This window comes from Puntigrus tetrazona, chromosome 7, assembly GCF_018831695.1.
Source record: "Puntigrus tetrazona isolate hp1 chromosome 7, ASM1883169v1, whole genome shotgun sequence".
Taxonomy (NCBI): domain Eukaryota; kingdom Metazoa; phylum Chordata; class Actinopteri; order Cypriniformes; family Cyprinidae; genus Puntigrus; species Puntigrus tetrazona.
The window spans coordinates 32,746,292-32,765,252 of record NC_056705.1 but is presented as its reverse complement, the minus strand read 5'-3'; the positions used below and the strand labels follow the sequence as shown (position 1 = coordinate 32,765,252).

The window sequence follows — 18,961 nt, the reverse complement described above, 5'->3', positions numbered from 1 at the left end:
TTAAAGTGGTTTAAATCATACCTATCAGACCGTTATCAATTTGTAGATATAAACGGAGACCGCTCTAGTATAATGCCTGTAAAGTGTGGTGTGCCTCAAGGATCAGTTTTAGTTCCCTTACTGTTCTCTATATACATGCTGCCCCTGGGGAACATTATTAGAAAGCACGGGGGGTTAATTTCCACTGTTATGCAGATGACACACAGCTATACATTTCATCTAAGCCTGATAAGTTATCAGAAATGTCTAAATTAACAGAGTGTGTTAAAGACATAAAAGACTGGATGACTAGAAATTTTCTTCTATTAAACTCTAATAAAACAGAGGTGCTTCTTATCGGACCAAATTCATGTTTACAGCAAATTTCTGAGCTCAAACTACAATTAGATGGATGTGATATAACCGTTACTCCGACAGTTAAAGACTTGGGTGTGATATTGGACAGCAACCTGTCCTTCGAACACCATATCACTCATGTTACAAAATCTGCCTACTTTCATCTTAGAAATATTGCTAAACTCAGACACATGCTCTCTCTCTCAGATGCAGAAAAGCTAGTTCATGCGTTCATGACATCTAGACTGGATTACTGTAATGCACTGCTCGCTGGTTGTCCAGCATCTTCAATAAACAAGCTTCAGTTAGTGCAGAACGGATTGTGCAATTTCCGGATTGATTTTAAAGTACTGTTACTGACCTACAAGGCTCTAAATGGTTTAGCCCCCATTTATCTGACCAGCCATCTGTCTCGCTACAACCCGTCACGCTCTTTAAGATCTCAAAACTCAGGGCTCCTGGTAGTTCCTCGTATAGCAAAGTCTACTAAAGGTGGTCGAGCGTTTTCACATTTGGCACCCAAACTCTGGAATAACCTTCCTGCAAATGTTCGGGGATCAGACACACTCTCTCAGTTTAAGTCTAGGCTAAAGACATATCTTTTTAGCAAAGCATACTCATAAAGATTCACATAAACCTATGCTACAGTACATCGTGATTCCCAATAGTATGAATGGCCGCTACGCTAATTATCCTTTTGTCTCCACCTCGGGATGCACATCCCGAGGCATCTAGTTACCAAGCCTCCCCAGTGGACCCAGTGAGGAGATGACCTTCCTGCGATGACGTCGAGGAAAACTTAACCTTCCGTCTGGACTAATTCTATCTTGAACTTTCTGCATTGTAATTCATCCTGCTGTATTGTAATGCATCCTGCTGTGTAGTGATTTGCTGTTGTCTGTGGAATGATTTGCTTTTGTTATGTAATAATTTGCTTTTGTGAAGCTGCTTTGGAACAATAGCCATTGTAAAAAGCGCTATACAAATAAACTTGAATTGAATTGAATAAACTTAAATGAAATGTTAAAGTGATGATAGTCACCCTGTGATATGTACTGTTTTTAATTTCAAGTTAAGTTGACACTTACCATTCCTCTGCCTTTAACTGCAGCAGAATTTGATAAATGTTACTGCTCTTGACTGAAACCTGTCCCACATCAGTCTCTTCAAAAGGGATAAATGTCACCGCATGCCTTACCAAATCTTTGAAAGAAAAGAGAAGTCTGAATTCAACAACAACAAAAAACACACCACATTTCAAAATGGTCTTGTGCTGTTTGTTACCTTTTATGATGATCTCTTTGTATAGACACTCTCCTGTCTTGTTGATTTTGGGAATAATAGTTCTGACTCCAACACACCAGCGTCCTGGAGATGCAAGCTCCTTATCCACAACACCAGTATGAAGAAACATAGAAATGTCAGCGATCTTAATACTAGTCCCCAGAAGAGGAGATAAAACCCGAATTAGTTCAGCGGTGTCCACATTCCTGTACTCAGTCTCTGTTACTCCACATAGTCTCTTATTTACTACATGCGGCTTCTTGATCCAGACGTCAGCAGCGGACCACAGGCTATCTGCACTGCGCATGTCTGTCATGTTTACTTCAGAAAGCCGCGACATTCTTTCCACCTCAGAAAAAACATATAAAACATCAGAAATGTATTACTAGATCTCCATCCACTTCCACTTCTACTCCACTGCTACTTCTATTCTTCTCTGGTGTTAATGGCAGACCTACATGAATGGTGCATTCCGCCACCTACTGGATAGGAGTGTGGCGCTCATAATGTTTGGGAAGTTGGAAAACAATAATACAAAAAAAACAAATATATATATATATATATATATATATATATATATATATATATATATATATATATATATATATATATATATAGTAATAATTTAATACAACAATATCTTAATCTATATTGATTAATTTAGTTAGTGTTAGGAAAATAAAAAATGTATGTAATATTCTTGATTGTTTTGGACCTTTTCATAACATAGTCACGTTTGATTTGTTACGTTTCATCTCATTCATGCTTGTTGAGTGTATAAATGAGTGGGCGTGTCTAAGTGTGTATACCAGCAGGTTGGTGTCAGCTGTGATTCTTTGCTCAACGCTCATGGTTAATTGATCAAACATCAAACTCACTGTCTTGCGCTGGCCACTTAGTAGGCCTATTAAAAAAACATGTTTCCAGTTTCCATGTAACCACTTTGCTATACAAAAACAACACCGAACTAGTGGAGAGAGCAGCACGAGAACGAGATTTTAATTTTCAAAACTGAATTTTAATAAAAAAATAAATTTCAGATTTTTACATGCCCATAATTATATAATTGAAAGAGAGCAGAAGTTGTTTTTAATAGAAAAATATACATGAACCAAGTTCAATGCAGGCCAGGAGCAAGGCCCGAGAGCCCTCCTGGTTTGCCCTGGGTTCAGTTGTTTAGCACCATGGAGGTATCGGAGATTTTTATGGTTATCATCAACAGATGCTTTTGGCTTGGAAACTTATTTATAAGCATAATTTTTCACCACACAACTTTTGAAACAACTGTAATATTTTACATAAGAAGAAAACTTTGTTTCTAGAAAATTGTTGACAATTGTTCAGTGACAGATTGTTGCTAGTGAACCAATTGTTTTGGTTCAAACGAAATTAGGTCTTCATTTTTGGACCTAAACCATCTTCAATTTCTTACTGGAACAATCTTTTTGATGATATTAAGTGGGCACATGTTTGGTCACTCCCTCAGAAAATGTTTCTTAACTAATAAGGTAAAAGTAGTTTTTGCAGAAATTTAAGAGTGAATTTATGTGAATTTTCTTCTAAAACTGTGGCTCATTTCTTTTGGGAATGTCTTTTTGTTCACTCTTTCTGGAATAAGGTTAATGCCCTGATTGTCCATAACATATTTTTTTATTTTGCTTTATGTTATAAATGTATTATTATTATAATGTTTTTAGGCTAAAGACAAGAATTTGCTTAATGCAAGTTTTTGCATAAACCTTCTGATATTTATTTGAAAGTTTTATAAATGTAAATATACTAATTGTAAATCGCAAATCACATTGTATTTAAATACACTTTCTACATCTGTTAACAAGAAAGCTATAAAAACATCTAAAATTTGTGCTATGTTTAAGATTTCTCCTTAATCTACTGTATATTTATTTAAATGCCCCTTTTTTATTTTATTTCTGTATTAATTTTTTACATACTTTGCATTATATAATATAATTTCATTATATTCATAATATAATAATAAAAAACTGAAATTATTAATATATACTTGTTCTTCCGATTTGTTTTAATTGTTTTGTCATTTTTGGAAGCTCGGAGCATCCTCCCTACACGTTCAGGCAAAGCATAATTGGTAATTTCACTTTCCATAAAAAAAGTAAACAAGATACATAAATATAGCTTATTTTGTAGCTTATTAAAGGTTTTTTTTGTACCCTGTTTTGTCCCACTTCTCAAGAATGATTTAATATTTGGCAACACAAAAATACGCGAAGACATTTTTTGTACGTATTGTTCTTTTCTGTTTGTTTTGAACGTGCTGTAATATTTGTTGTTTATTTTTGCATTAAAAATAAACTGCATTACATGTTTTTATCTCCTTAAACTGTATATTGGCAGGCCTTAATTAGTTGTGTTTTCTTTTAGTAAATCGACATTACAATGATAACATAATATACTATTTTCTAGAATAATTATTATAATACTTGGCAACAGCAAAGTACGTCTTTTATTTTGCTCTGAAGCGAATGTATTGTTTCCGTTACGGGCAGATTTTGAACTTTCACCCCGGAGCTTGTCTTTCCTCTTCCGTTTACAGCGATAGCAGGTATGGCGGTTAATCTTTTGCGCTTAGAATGTGATTCGACTATCTATCGTCATCTGCCGTTTTTCAAGATCAAATATAAATCATTAAGAGTTCTAAGTGTAGTTCACGTTCTATCGCAGATTATCCTTACCATATTAAGCCGATTAATGATCTAATAACGTATTTTTGTTACTGCTGGAGTTGACGCTGGGAATTTGTCTACATCCCTCACAAACGCGAACGTAGAAGACTTAAGATTTCAAAGTTGTTGCTGTCTTACAACAGACTGAAAGTGTAACGCTGTAACATTCGTTAATGTGGTTCAAAGGCATGTTTAGCATGTTCGGACGTTAGTTAAAACGCATATTTAACCGCTGTTTGGATATTAGCTTGTAAGCTAAACCCCACTCAGGCTTTGACAGGCTTTTTAAATAGGCATAATTGAAGAAAGTTTTTTTTTTTTTTTTTTTTAAATGAATCATTTATTTTTTTCAGGTCAAGATGGTACAACGTCTGACTTACCGACGTAGGCTTTCCTACAACACTGCTTCAAACAAGACCAGACTGTGAGTGTGATGCGAATAGATGTTAACCATGCACCGTGTTTTTAAATAATGTATGTATACTTCAAAAGCTGTACTTAAAGACTGCATGTCATTCAGGTCCCGTACGCCAGGTAACCGCATTGTGTACCTGTACACCAAGAAGACTGGAAAGGCACCCAAGTCAGCATGCGGCATCTGTCCCGGTAGACTGCGTGGTGTAAGTGGAGCACTATATACACTACTTTTTCTGTGTTGAGCTATATCTTTGTAGTGTGCTGATAGGAATGATGCTTGAGGGTAGAGCCCAATACATCTAGAGGAATATAGAAAAGGAGCGATGTTCGATTCCTTACTGCATACACTACAGCTTTTATATTATTTCTAAGTTGTAATACTACAGCTGGTGTAGTGTATCGTTTTGGGAGTAGATTGTATCCAGTATTAGGGAGATCAAGTAAAATAAGATCAACAATAGCAACGTCTTGGTAGCTACATCAGATTGTGTTGCAGAATCATTTCAACTTGTATTAAACTGGACACAAGCGAAGAGAAGATTTAAATGTGTTTTTAATGTTTGTTCCTCAACAGATCCGTGCTGTGAGACCCCAGGTTCTTATGAGACTCTCAAAAACCAAGAAGCATGTCAGCCGAGCTTATGGTGGTTCCATGTGTGCCAAGTGTGTACGAGACAGGTAACTGACTGACACAACTGCATTACAATTAGTTTGTGTATAACTGTTGTCGAAAGCAACATGTTTATTAAACTGTTATTAAGCTGAATTGTCTATTAAATATTGCATTCGAAAACTAGCTCCCACGCTTCTTAGTTAATCATGAGAGTGGGCAAGTGAGTCCTTTCAAACTAAGCAAGACTCGTGCAAATGATACATTGCATCGTCTGTCATCATGTTATTAGCACATAACCTGCTAAAAGAAGCTGCAGCCGTGGCAGTATGATCTTTGATGTGGTGGGCTAAACTGTGCAGGGCAACACTAGTTCGTTGTACTAGCACACGCTGTACTCTTACCACACACACAACCTGCCGAGCTGCAATCGCTGCAAGAAGTGTGGGCTCAAGTTAAGATTGATGGCACTAGTTAATACATTTGCATAATCAACTGTGATATTGAAAGCTCTCATTTTGATGTAAATTACTGTATTTGTATCGATGCACAAAAAGCACACTATCGATGCAGCTGACTGTGCAATGCACTTAAGGTGTGTGTGTACAAAAAACTATTTTTTTTTGTGCTGGTAATAATGCATGGGCAAATGATACGTGAAAATATGGTGGCAAAAAAGGTGCCTATTTATACTGCAGATACATTTGGATTGAATTGGCTTCGTATTGTACTGTCAAAAAGAACTAGTCAGGTTATTTTGTATAGTCGTTGTTCCTTTCCGGTTCTCCCTTGGGTTTTGCGGAATAATAAAACATCACAAGTAAACCATGATGCGTTCCATTTATGAACAACTGTTGATTCAGGAATGTTGTAGTTAAACTCTTAAATGCTTTTTTGTGAGCTAATGATCTATTTGTCACCTTTCAGGATCAAGCGAGCTTTCCTCATTGAGGAGCAGAAGATTGTGGTCAAAGTACTGAAGGCACAGGCACAAAGCCAGAAGTCTAAGTAGAAGGTGATTTTTACTGTTCAAATAAAAGAACCGGAAAGCAACGTTTTGTCGTCTTTTTTTGTTTCTGAAGATGAATAACAATGAATGGACAGTGTCAGGAATTTAGTTATGTCTGAGAAATCAGGACATACTTTGGTGATATCTAGTGCAAGGAAAAAAAACCCCATGAAATGGATTAAATTTTCTTCATAGCCTATCTGCAGACGGACACAACTATATTTTGTTTTTTGTGTAAGAGCATAGTTTTAAGAATGTAATAATGCATAAGGATGCTAAGTTGCCCAAATCATTGTGAAAATTATTAAATAAAACAATTTGTTGTTATAAGTAATGTAACAAAACATTATTATTAAACTATTTTAGCTATAAAATTAAGATTCGGACCCCGTTTCTCTTTGACTACAACAAACAGGAGACTTCAGACTCAGAAAGCAGGTTATATGACATAGTTATGTTAAAGGTCGACCATACACTGGGATGTCTGCGATTTCAACTAAAGCATGATTTTTTTTTTTTTACTATGTCAGATTACATGATTTTCTTTTGTAAAATCTTGTATAAATGAACAAAAGACCCGAGCATTCATCACTTGCCGTTGTTCCCACTGTGCCTGATAATTGGAAATAAGGTTTTACAAGGTAAACAAACAGGTTAGTAAACAGCGTGTTTTTCTGAATGTTGGTTTTGGGAAATGCACTCCTAATCAGATCAGACCTTAGTTAACTAGCATTGCCTAGGTAGGGTATCTTTTTGATTTTGTGGTAAGTTCATGTTTAAACATCAAAACATCAACAAATAGACATTTTAATATAATTTTGCCTGAAGTGTTTGTATTCTGCATAAAAGTAGCTTTCCTGGGTATATAATTCAGTAATAAAAAATAAAAAAAAACCTCTTTCATAAACCGATAGCATTTTGGTGCCATTTCAATATGCTAGTTCAAGAGTTGTTTTTCAAATGCTCTCTGCTTGTTTAATATTTATTATGAAAACACTTTGCGCAAATTGACACCTGACCACACTTGTAAGTTTGCGACTGTTAAAAGAAAATTACAAGAGTAAAAAGATACCAGGGAAACAAAAGAAGTAACACTACAACAAACTAAACTGACCATGAGTGTGTTAGATTGCGAATAAAGAAGTTTTGGCACCAAGGAACCTCCAAATTAAATTCTGCTTTAGGGCCCCATAAAGGCTTGGGCCGACCCTATATAGTTGTATTATTATATCTATTTTAATAAATTTATTGGCATATATAAAAGTGTTCTGTATGAATTATAAAACACTTATGAGGAATGTAATGTTTATTCATCATTTTATCTTATTCACAACTTATTTTCTTATGCACCTCTCAATTAACAATTATGTAAAAATTAACAGTATTTACTAAACAATAAAACAGTATAGTCAAATAGGCTACATTTCTCATTTTAAATAATAAAAATATGCCACCACAGACTGGTTGTTGGCCCCTTCCTGGCCACCCCTTGGAAAACATCCTAGCCACTGCTGAAGGCAAATGTCAATTTATTTATTAGTATTCTCAGTTGATAAAAAAAAAAAAAAAAACATGTTTGTGAATGTTGGTAATTTGCCAGTTTGAATTCAAAGTAGGCTATGTGTGTGATTCAAGTAGATCTGATGAGTTGAAAACTTGCAACTTTATACAGTAGCAAAACAATGCTGAGTTTTGACAAAAAATATATATTTTTAAATGCTACAGTTGTGGTTTTCATGTCTATATATAAATCCATTTGCAAAATTATGACCTTTCAACCTCTAATGCAGAAATATTAATTCATCCGTTTATGACTTCAAGGTTAGATTATTGTAATGCTTTACTGGGTGGTTGTTCTGCACGCTTGATAAAATTACAAATTACAAAAGTAAATTACAATATATATGTATTAACAAACAGTCAACATTATTATGTATGGGTTAAAATAACAAGATTCAATTCAGTGCAGTCCTGTATCATTATACATATCGTATCGTGGCCTCTTTAATGTGAGATGACTTAGCTGGTGATACACAGCCTGCACACACTGCAAACATACTGTCAAGCTGGTACCTGCCTAAATATTATGAGACCTTTTCTGAACTCTGGTTCTCCATGAACATCAGGAATGCTCTTCAAATTTTCTTGACCTGAAAATTAATTTTGACCTTTGGCCTGTTTCAGCAAATCTTCATTTTAATGGAATTTAGTAACATATATGAAAAATGGAAATGGCTATAAGAATATAGGATGGTGTACTGTACTGTCAGTGCCACCAATCCTATGGTGGTGAGGATTTTCTTCAGCTTTTGCTTTTTCTTGCTTTAAAAACTACAGAAGATTCATGATGAGCACAGCCAGAATGTGAAGTGATGTGCCAACAATTTGAGCACTTTTCTGTTGCTAAGTTTTCCCTTGACTCAAGTTGTCATCTTTATTTATATAGCATTTTTAACAATACACAGTGTCAAAGCAGCTTTACAGTATTAAAATAGAAAAATAGTGTCAGTAATGCAAAAACATTCAGGTTTTTTTTTCAAGTTTCAAGAGCTAACCACATCCTGGCCTTTTTTCACTTTGATTGATCCATAATAGAATAGAATGGAGAATGTCCTTGTTGTGACATGTGTTTTCTAGCTACATTTAGCAGTGCCTACCCAGGACCACAGTGTCACACCCTTTTGTTTTGTTTTGTGTTTTTTCCCCCATGTGCTCTGTGTGTGTGTGTGTGTGTTGCTATCCTTCTGTTTTGAATTGCCTTGTTGTGGATTATTAAAAGACTGTTAATGGTTATCGGTCATCTTCATGCTCTCCTTCCCACACCACAATGTGACAGAAGTCTGGACCATAAAAGACAAGTAAGCGAAATGTTTTCCTGCACATTTTTTTCATTTTTGTCCGTTTTATTTATTTTTCTTGTTATGATCGATCCTACCATCCTTGTCCTCCTGCTAGAGGAGGGGATTGCTCTCTCAGGTGTTCTTTACCAAACTTCCTCTGCTCATTTTATCTGACTAGACTGGACCTCGGGAGAGCCTCGCCGCCTTCATTGAGTGGGTACTGGTGTCATGAAAGTCTTCACTGACTGTGGACATGAAGGACAACCACACCAGTCCCACTCTGGACCCAGAGCCCAGCCCACCATTTCAGTGCTGAACCTCCCTGCCTCACTTCCTATCCGTTATTCCCATATTCCCCTCTGTCTCACCTTTCCTATAGATGGGAGCAAACTCTTCACACCCTTGTACTCTTTTGTTTTTGTTTTCATTCCCCATGTGCTCTGTATTTGTCTCACTTGATTGTATCATTATGTTCACATGTGTGTTGTTAATTATCTTCATTAACCCCATTTTATGATTTCTTCCTGTTCAGTGTTTTTCATCTGGTCTACTTCATTGTACTGTGTTTGTTTGTTTGTTTTTGGGCATAGAAGGACAGATTTCAAGACATTTCTGAAAGCAAAGAGGATCCTCTGGTATGGGAGAACAGTTGGCTGTCCTCATAAAAAAAAAAAAAAATAATTATTAAAAAAAACGTATAAAACCTTTACTCAGTATGTTTTAATACCCAGAAAGTGGTTTTCTCAAAAGTCTTTGTGTAACAAAAACCTGACATATGTTGTATATTTGTGTGTCTGCCACTGTCCCCTATCTGTTGTCGTGATCCCTGCATGCAGCGTCACTCAGGCCATGAAATATAGGCCGCTTAAAAAGACAAGAAAATGTATTGTGCTATCTCAGGCTATGTATTTATGTACTTATCTACTTCATGTTTTGATGTTTTTGTCATGCCTGTTACAGACATGCGTTATTATACAGTAGTTTTAATTAGAACTATGTTATAATTTTCATATGAGCAGTATTTTAGTCCCTTTTCACTGTGATTGTTTCAAATTTTAGTATTAGTGAAGCACATTACTTTTCTATGAGATGTAAAGCTTGGTTTCACAGACAGTGTTTAGGCTAAGTCAGGGTTAGGCCTTAGTTCAATTAGGACATTTAAGTAGCTTTTATAAACGTGCCTTACTGGCACGCATCTTGAGACAAAACAATGACACTGACATATTTTAAGATCTGTTAGTGCAAGTTGCTTTCAGTTAAAACAGCTCAGACATGCATTTTAGTCTGGGACTAACTTAAGCCTTGTCTGTTATATCGAGAGCTAATGTTTTAGGGTATTGAAATTAGACCCTTGTGTCTGTGTTTGTCCCCACACAGAATTTAAAATATATTGATATACTAACAGCAGGGAAAAGTTATGTGAATATCCATGCTATTAGTGAGCAGTGAAGTTGTGGTGTTGTTTACATTTTCGTTCCTAATTTCCTTAGCAAATTCTGTCACGGAGAACTACTCCTCTTTAGGATGCCATTAATTACATCCTTGCAGGAAGAGACAAGAATTCAATGTTAGAAATCAAATATATTAATCCAGTTAAATCTGAGTGACTCTGACACACTGCAGGCTAGACTGAGGGGTTACATGTCACTGGTTCTTGAATGGATATTATGACTAGTGGTTTGCAGTCTGACTATAAATTGTACAAACATCAATATAAATTAAAGTTGTTAATAGTATTTGAATAATATTTTAGTTAATAGTGGGCCTGTCTGTTACCGTATTCTACACTTGGACATGTATTCATTATTCTACATGTAGAATTATTAGAATAATTTGTGCTGAGTTGTACCAGTGGATAATCAGCTACCCGTGTCTCTAATAAGGTTGTATGTGCAGGTCGTGGTATCTTCACTTTAGCTGTTTTCAATCAAGGAGTACAGAGAGGAGCTCATTGATGCAGCTGAAGCTTAACATAGAAGTAAACTGTACCAAAATGCATGGTTAATCCCAATCTTTGTCTTCATATTGAAGCGGAAATTAAAGTACAGTTTAAAAGCATGTCACTATAAATGTCTGTTCAGTGCATAATGTTTGTAAACAGTATTGATGGAGTACTTGAAGATGGGCGACTGGTAAACGATGAGCACAAGGCACCAAATTGCAGAATGAAGTTGATTGAAGCAGAAGGGCCACATCTCTGCCTTTTGCACTGAAGGAAATTATGGCAGGAACTGAAATCACTTATGACTATGGTAGGAAAGAATGGCCCTGGTGTAAAAAGGTGGGTAATTTTTTCCTATGAATTGGTGTCGAGGTTTAAAGCCTATACATCTAGACAATTAAACCATCTGTTTTAAAAGCTACTGGGTTTGTGTGAGTGTGTAAAAGATGATGTGTGTTTTATGATGCCTCAGAGATTACACAATACCTATCGCTTGTTAGTGCCAACAGTTATAGCCAAAAAATAGAAGTCTTAAGGTTAATCTTGAGCTTGCATGACTCTCCCAGGTGATGCCAGCAGAATTTTGTAGATTCCCCCTACTGTTACAAGCACTGCTGCTCAAGAGTCTATTAAAGACCATTTCCAAGACCAAAGCATGTCATCCAAAGTCTATTGAAGGTCATTGACTGTTTGACTTAATGTTTTACATCAGTTATTGTGGGTATATAAACGCACTGTGCCTTCATGTCCTGCCTCTTCCACAGAATTAAAAGCAGTGTCAGTCATCTAGTCCCACACCGTGGCCCTGAGCATGAGGTTAGTTTGAATTCAGCTGTTTTTACAGGACTTGTGAATGTTCAGTAAATGATTTAGCTTCATATTGGACATATTTAATATTATACAGTCTGAAAGTCTTTGTCAGCACAGATAGTCATCATTTAACATTGTGTTCCTTTGTCTACATCAGGTTGGAGTAAGGGTGTCCCACTTAGGCGAAACTGACACTGTACCAGTTGATGCCTGTTCACCTTTGCATATTGCTGTTCTTTTTTTTTAGGTGTGTTGGAGGTCAATGTGGCCCTTCTTCTGTGAAAGAGGGGTTTGGAGAAGTTGGTGTCCAGCAACAGGAGGTGTCACCCGCTATGTTCTCAACAGACCTTACCAGTGGTCAGTTAACGTTTTGAGTAAACCACACTAAATCCTTGCAAATGTTTTGCTCTTCCATTTGGTTCTCTGCAGCTTGGCTAAATGCGTCTTTCATGAACTTTATTCATTTGCAATTTTAACCCAATTGCACAATAAGAGAAACACCACTGTTAAAATTATTATATAGACAAATTTCAACATCCTCATATTTGCAACGATACCAATGCAAAAACCCCAGTTCTTGGTTTGATCTCCTATGTATTCATAAGGCAATGTTTGTGCTGCTCCATTAACATTTTTAAAAATTAGCATGGTTGAAAAGCATAGTACATAATGAAAAGCATAGTGAGTATCAACACAACCAAAATGCCCTTAAGTCCGTGGTGCGCTCACGTCATTGCTGAAGTCATTTTGTAATCATTATGTAATATGCTCACAAATTTGGAAGATGATGTTAAACCCTTCGAGTAAACATTGCATTCTGTCCAATAAGCATTTCTAAGTGTTTTTTGTTTTTTTCCTTTGTGCCTTCCAATAAGCCACTGGGCTTATCTTTATGCAGCTGAGTTTATAATAGATTGAGTGAGCTTTTCAAGTGGAGTTCAATTTGGTTTGGGTAATTGAGATGATAAATATACTGTATATAAAGGTCATGATGAACAGACACTTTAGGCCCAATAAATCCAGACCTAATTCAATAGATCCACCAAGCAATCTAAATGTTTGAAGGTGATTTAATGTAGGCTAAACATTTTCAGCATTTCTATTCCACATTAGACCACATTCTGCCAGAAGTCTTTGGGCCAAGGATGCATTCTGAAACATAGTCTATATGGCCTCACACCTTGCATATTACACATTAAAAAAAGAATGTGTGATCAGGCTACTAATCTGTCTGTTTTTACAATAACAATGTTTTATAATCAGAATCTCAAATGTCTTAAGGGTTAGGATGATGCCATATATCAAATTTGTAAGTTTGAATCTGTTCGTATCTGTGTGTAAATACCATAAGAATGCACCATTTGAACAGTCATTTAAAAAAAAAAAAGAAATCTTCTTTTCCTTCTGAACTCACTTTATGCTTTAGTTTTCAGTTCACTTTATGCTTTATAAGTTTTTTAATTTTGACTTTGAATGGGTAATGTAAATGCTCTGCCACTCCAGGGAATTCTATTTTAATGGTCAAAACCTGTGTACATTTGTTTAAATGGAAAATGTTAGCCATCACTCAAACTGTGCATTTGTACTGAACCGTTGCATTCCTTGATGCTGTTTGGATTAAATAAGAAAAGGAGTATGTAATTGGTCAGCAGGGAAACTGATCAATTGTTGTCTAATTCTGTGGTTTGCTTAATTTTGTCTGTGAAGAGTGCTGTGGTGTGTGGCATAAAATCTGCCTCCAGATATCCTCAGAAGAATGGGATATATCAGATGTAAGTGGACATTGAAGTATAATATGCTTAGTATCAATATGATGGCTCAGTTTGTTTTTGACATCCATCCTTCCCATGTGTATTTCTGTTATTTAAAGTATGCTGTATTTATTTAATTAAATCAATGTACCTTACAGGATGATGTCTTATCTAATGGATTTTGGATTAAGAAAACTCAGGGACAGAGTTGACTGAGTTGCCTGAACCATCAAAAAAGTCCCATGCTACTGTAAGGCGTGAGGTTTCTGCTGGTGTAAATAAAGACGAAGGACTTGAAAATACCGACGACTAGTAATTTTTATTGAGCCAGCTTTGGGAGGACAACCACACTCATCTCCGAGCCCGCTAAAATCTTTCCCTCTCCCGCGTTTCCCTTTTACCTCACCAGCCCCTCCTTCCCAGAGGACGCAACACCAAAATAAAAGTCCTTAACAGAAACATGCAAAAATAGAACACAATGAATATTAAACAAACAACTCCACATTAGTTACCCTGTTGGAAAAGAAACGTCCACGTTTCCAACATACAAAAAGTATCAAATGTTCTCAAACCAGACAAAACAATGTGCAGGTTATTCTTGCAATATAACCCAAATTTTCAATAAACATAATACAGGGTGTGTATGTGAACTACAGCAAAGGTTCTAAGACAAAGAACTTGAATTTTTTTTTTTTTTTTTTTTTTTTACTTTTACACAACATAATCTTTAAACTTTGCAGGCAATTTCACAGGCCTGCAACCTAGCGGTCTAGGGTTTAGCATACCCTGCAGAGTCACATTTTGAGGCTGGTCCATGTTTGAAGATACATTGTCCATGTCATCAGACTGTGTGAGATTAATCTCTCCAGTGTTCCGAGATAAGTTCAGTGGGGACTGCCCCAAAAGCAAAGACCTAGCTGGACTCTGACTAGGAACCTCACCAGTAAAGACAACAGAAGGCAAGTTCTCCTGGGCAGCAAGTGTAGAAGAATTGGAAGTACTAGGGGGTGCTTCCCTTTCAACAGGCTGTAATATGGGAGATGATGCGTCTGTTTGTCCAAGCGGATAGGTGGAAGACAGGTAAGGTTTAAAACGGTTATGATGTACCACTTGCGCTGTCTTTGCAAGCATTCCTTTTGGCTTAATAGCATACAGCACAGAATGATCATCATTTGTCTGAACATTTCCTGTTATAATGTAGGGTCCTTTCCAACGTGGGGCCAGTTTACATCGGGAATGAGCAGGATCATTTAACCAAACCAATTCTCCAACATTGTATGTGGTATACTTCGCCTTTTTGTCATATTGTGCTTTTGCTGCTCATGAGCATGTTCCTGATTCTCCTGACGGAACTTGAAAGCGAACTGCAATTTCCTGTAGACAGGCGTAGCATACTCTGCTGGGGTGCCGGCAGAGGCACTAAAAGCTTTAGTAGGACAAGGAAAGAGTAAATGCACCGGAAGTCTAGCTTCACGTCCATGAACAAGGAAGAAAGGGGTGTATCCAGTGCTGCTGTGTACACTAGTATTATAAGAGAACTGTACTGCCCTTAACATGGTATCCCATGGCTCTGTCTGCTGGTACAGACATTTGCTCAGCTGGTCTTTTAGGGTGCGATTGAACCTTTCGATTAAACCATCTCCTCAGGATGATAAGGAGAGTTCTGGTTTTGGTGACACCCAACTTGGAACACAACTCCTTGATTAAGTCTGCCTCAAACTGACGGCCTTGATCTGTATGAAGATATTCAGGAACACCATGCTCCGTGACATACTGTTCAAAAATACATTGTGCAACCGTTACAGCTCTTTGGTCTTTCATAGGGTACAAATTCACATACTTTGTGAAATAGTCTTGGAGGACAAGGACATATTTATGGCCTGATGGTGACACAGGAAGCTCAGTAATGTCAGCTGCCACTTTTTCAAAAGGATGAGCGGCATGAATAGTCTGAAGGGGAGCTACACGATGTGGGGACTGGCATAAATCTTGACTGACATGGGACACACTTTGTCTCTAGCCATGTATGGCCAGTAGAAGTGCTCTCTAGCTCTTGCAAGTGTCTTTTTATGTCCAAGGTGACCTACAGTGGAATGTCCATGTAAAAACTGTAACACCTGAGCAACAGCTTTGCTGGGAATGACTACATGAAGAGTAGGTGGCTCTTTGGTTTGTTACAGGCAAACGGTAGATTTTTCCATCCTGCAAATGCAGTCTATCAAACTGTCGCCAGTATACTTTGAGCTCTGACGAACCTTTCTTTAGTGCCCAAGCTGGAGGTCTCCTTCCTTCCGTCAACCACTCATTCACTGTCCTCAGTGTGACATCATCTTTTTGACACTGTGCTATATCGACTGACAAAGTCTGAGAAAGGTCTATGGCAGAGTGCACAGTAAGAGGGGCTGTGATTACAGAAGATCCTGGCTCACCTGACAACAAGGTATTAGAATTAGGCTGAGGAGTGGCATCACTTTGAGTCGGGCGTCTAGATAGTGAGTCTGCATTTGTGTGCTTAGCACCATTCCTGTGTTTTATGACCCAACTGTACACATCAAGCTCCAATGCCCAGCGTGCCCTACGACCTGTTGGATCTCGATCAATAGGCATTTTCTTTAACCCCAACAATGGGCGGTGATCTGTAACAATTACAAAGGGCACCCTTGCAAATAGTGCGAAAAATGTCTAACAGACCAAACAATAGCCCACCATTCTCTGTCAAAAGTGGACCAGTTGCGCTCTGTTGCACTTAGCACATGACTGGCATAGGCTACTACCTTCTCAACACCCTGTTGTTGTTGTGCAAGAACGGAGCCAATGGCATGGTGAGATGCATCCGTATACAGAATAAAAGACTTGCTAAAGTCAGGGTAGGTAAGAATAGGTGGAGAAGATAGAGCATGTCTGAAATGCTGAAAAGTGTCCTCACATTGTTCACTCCATGCAAATTTGGCATGTTTCTTCGTCAGATTATGTAAGGGGGCTGCCTTTTCCGCAAAGTCTTTGATAAAATGCCGGTAGTAGGAACAGAGGCCTATGAAAGCTCTAACCTCTGTAGGTGTAGTCGGACGAGGCCAGGTCAGTACTTTCTCAGTCACTTTGGGGTCTGGTTGGATGCCATCCTTCGAAACAACATGTCCTAGAAAAAGTACAGACTGCTTGAAAAACTGACACTTTTGAGGATGGAGTTTGAGGCCAGCTTGCCGAACCTACCAAACACTTCAGAGAGATCATGAATGTGGTCTGTAAAGGTCTTACTAAAGACTATTATGTCATCAAGATATACTAGAGTATTGGACCAATGGAGACCACGGAGAACAAGCTCCATCAGTCGCTGAAATGTTGGGGGGGCATTAGTAAGGCCCATGGGCATGACCTTAAAATGATAGAGGGAATCACCTGTAGTAAAGGCAGTTTTCTCCTTGCTAGAATCGTCCATCTGAATCTGCCAGTAGCCACTGGACAAATCTAGAGTGCTAAACAAGGTGGCCCCAGAAAGGGCATCTAAACTGTCGTCCACACGTGGAAGTGGGTGTGCATCTTTGATAGTAACTGAATTTAAACGCCTGTAATCGATGCAAAATCTGTAAGAGCCATCCTTCTTACGGACCAGTATCACTGGGGATGCCCATGGGCTATGACTAGATTCAATTAAGTCAGCATCAAGAAGTTTCTGCACTTGGTTGTCAATTTCCTTCGAAGGACAGGGGATGTACGGTATGCTCTTTGACGCACAGGGACGTAGAGGATGTCCGTATGCTATGCTTAATCAAATCAGACCTTCCTAGATCGGTAGAGGTGGTGCTAAAGACATCACAGTTCTCTTGTAGGAGGGAGTTAACTACTTCTACCTCACTGGGAGTAAGTGTGTCAGTACCCATGTGAACATCAGGTATTTGGCATGAAGGGCTTGGGCTAACCTGAGCCACAAGACTATCTACAGGCCTATAGAAATCAGAAGGCACATTACGTACAGTGTAGAATTGACCTAACTGGGTTTCTTTGGGCAGCTCAATGTCTTGGTGTGTAGGATTAAGTAGATGAACTACTGTGAGCCCATTTTCAACATTAGAGAAGCTACGAGCAACAGCCAAGTCTTTGTCAAATGTCAAATTCGGTTCTAGAATACTCTGAAAACCATGAAGCTGCGTTCTTGATTCTGAGGAACATGCTACTGAGGCAGGAACAACAATCTCTGTCAGGGGAGGACTGAGACTTGTGAGAGCAAGAACACATTACAGCAAAATGGCAATGCATGTGAGGAACTGAGAAGGGAAATTTTCTCATCATTAAACATAAAAGCCCCACAGGCTGTGTCAACTGAGGCACCATATGTTTTGAAAAAGTCCCACCCAAGAAGAACATCCTGTCTAGAGTCTCTTACAACAAACATGTTCATACTGAATGTGTGTGACCTAAGACGAATAACGTGACAGGTAATGAGCCTAAAATGTCTAATTGTTGTCCTGTCAGAGTGTGTGCCACCTGAAACTTTTCAGTAAGGGTCGATGTTTCAAGGCAGGGATAGGCTGGCGTAAAGACTCACTAATGAGTGACAAACCAGCACCAGTGTCAAGGAAAACACTGACTTCTTGATCCTCAATGAGTCCTTTTATGTATGGTGTCCAGATCGCAGAGTCCGAAGATCCCACTTTGTTGTCACTATGGGCTGCTGACAGTTGAACTGAAGATTGGCCCTCATCTCCAGCTACCATTCGCTTCCCGACCTCTGATGTTCGGAAAATTGTACATGGCGTGAATGTGGTCATTGTGGACTTGGAGAGCGGTGTCTGTAGTACTGCTCACCCTCCGTCGATCTCGGTCCCCACCTGGGCTGCTGTCATCCTTCAATGACGCCAGTAGCTGGATTGAGAAGTCACTGAGTCGTTGTATGCAGCAGATCTCTCTGAGGGGCTAAAGCGAACATCTCGACTGTCATAGTGTAAAGGTTTGTCATAGCCTCGCTGCTGCTGATAACTCGCCTAGGGCTCCCTTGTGGTCTGTGATAGCTGTCAGTGGAACGTACAGAGACCTTCCCCTACAGTAGGGCTCATCAGATGCAGTGAAATGATAGCGAGAAGGTGACAAATATCGATCATCTTTTGCTCGCTTCAGGAACAAGGGATCACTGACGATAGGCGGCGCGACGGTCAGAGATGAGACTGAACTGGTATAAGGAGACTTGGGTTGTGTCAGCATAGTAACAACCGACTGAAGTTTGTCTACTTTCAGATGGAGTTCGCTGAGCTGAGCTGCAAGCATA

The 18,961-nt window shown here is 38.2% G+C and overlaps 2 protein-coding genes across 2 annotated transcripts in view; one reads left to right on the top strand and one right to left on the bottom strand.

Annotated features, from left to right (window-relative positions):
• The window catches only part of trmt44 (tRNA methyltransferase 44 homolog), a 37,580-nt gene extending 35,527 nt beyond the window's left edge, over nt 1–2,053 (bottom strand). Inside the window, exons 1-2 of the mRNA XM_043245218.1 lie at nt 1,621–2,053; nt 1,425–1,539 (exon numbers count right to left, since the gene is read on the bottom strand). Of these exons, the coding sequence (XP_043101153.1) occupies nt 1,425–1,539; nt 1,621–1,960 (455 nt within the window). The 5' untranslated portion in view covers nt 1,961–2,053. The remainder of the gene's footprint in view (nt 1–1,424; nt 1,540–1,620) is intronic.
• A 2,063-nt stretch (nt 2,054–4,116) lies between these two features.
• Nucleotides 4,117–6,402, top strand: rpl34 (ribosomal protein L34). Its single transcript, XM_043243409.1, has 5 exons — nt 4,117–4,201; nt 4,676–4,746; nt 4,843–4,942; nt 5,314–5,417; nt 6,277–6,402. Exons 2-5 carry the CDS (start codon nt 4,682–4,684, stop codon nt 6,359–6,361), a joined length of 354 nt encoding a protein of 117 aa, XP_043099344.1. The 5' UTR covers nt 4,117–4,201; nt 4,676–4,681; the 3' UTR covers nt 6,362–6,402.
• The last annotated feature ends 12,559 nt before the right edge of the window (nt 6,403–18,961 follow it).

Bases quoted from the DNA above. Each gene is read 5' to 3' on its own strand.
- rpl34 (XM_043243409.1), top strand. From the start codon at position 4,682: ATGGTACAACGTCTGACTTACCGACGTAGGCTTTCCTACAACACTGCT. The intron at 4,943-5,313 runs GTAAGTGGAGCA...GTTCCTCAACAG, and splicing joins GTCCCGGTAGACTGCGTGGT to ATCCGTGCTGTGAGACCCCA. The intron at 5,418-6,276 runs GTAACTGACTGA...GTCACCTTTCAG, and splicing joins GCCAAGTGTGTACGAGACAG to GATCAAGCGAGCTTTCCTCA.